Source organism: Priapulus caudatus, unplaced genomic scaffold (assembly GCF_000485595.1).
Source record: "Priapulus caudatus unplaced genomic scaffold, Priapulus_caudatus-5.0.1 Scaffold8143, whole genome shotgun sequence".
NCBI lineage: Eukaryota > Metazoa > Priapulida > Priapulimorpha > Priapulimorphida > Priapulidae > Priapulus > Priapulus caudatus.
Window position 1 is genome coordinate 3400 of NW_014585204.1, and position 653 is coordinate 4052.

General features: G+C 48.1%; 1 protein-coding gene across 1 annotated transcript in view; it reads left to right on the plus strand.

Annotated features, from left to right (window-relative positions):
• LOC106820176 (tyrosine recombinase XerD-like) overlaps window positions 1-375 on the plus strand; it is a gene marked incomplete at its 3' end in the record, with an annotated part of 3323 nt that extends 2948 nt beyond the window's left edge. The window contains exon 2 of the mRNA XM_014824719.1: window positions 49-375. Coding sequence (XP_014680205.1) covers window positions 49-375 — 327 coding nt within the window. The remainder of the gene's footprint in view (window positions 1-48) is intronic.
• Window positions 376-653: the final 278 nt, after the last annotated feature.

Here is a 653-nt window from a genome sequence, read left to right on the forward strand (position 1 = left end):
GCTTAAGACGTTTTTATCGCTATCATGTGCGCATCGGCACACTTTCAGAAGAACCCACAGCCTTGATAGAATCACCCACATTGGGACGCCCTCTTCCGGAAACATTGTCTGAACGTCAAGTGGATAATTTACTGGAAGCACCTGATGTTATTGACCCACTGGGTTTACGTGACCGCGCCATGCTAGAATTGCTGTATGCCACTGGTCTGCGCGTTTCCGAGCTAGTGACCTTGGAAATATCACAAGTTAACCTACAGCAAGGTGTGTTACGGGTAATGGGGAAAGGCAATAAGGAGCGCCTTGTGCCCATGGGCGATGAGGCAGCCGATTGGATCCTACGCTACCAAGCTGAGTCTCGCCCGCTTCTGATACAAGGCAAAGGCACTTCAGATCATCTCTTTATTACTCAACGAGGAAAAGGCATGACACGTCAAGCCTTCTGGTATCTTATCAAACGCTATGCACCGATTGCACAGATACATCAAAAAATATCACCCCACACCTTACGCCATGCTTTCGCAACGCATTTATTAAATCACGGCGCAGACTTGCGGGTCGTCCAATTACTGCTAGGACACAGCGATTTATCCACCACGCAAATTTACACTCATGTCGCACAAGCACGCCTGCAAGAACTCCATCAAAAAACATCA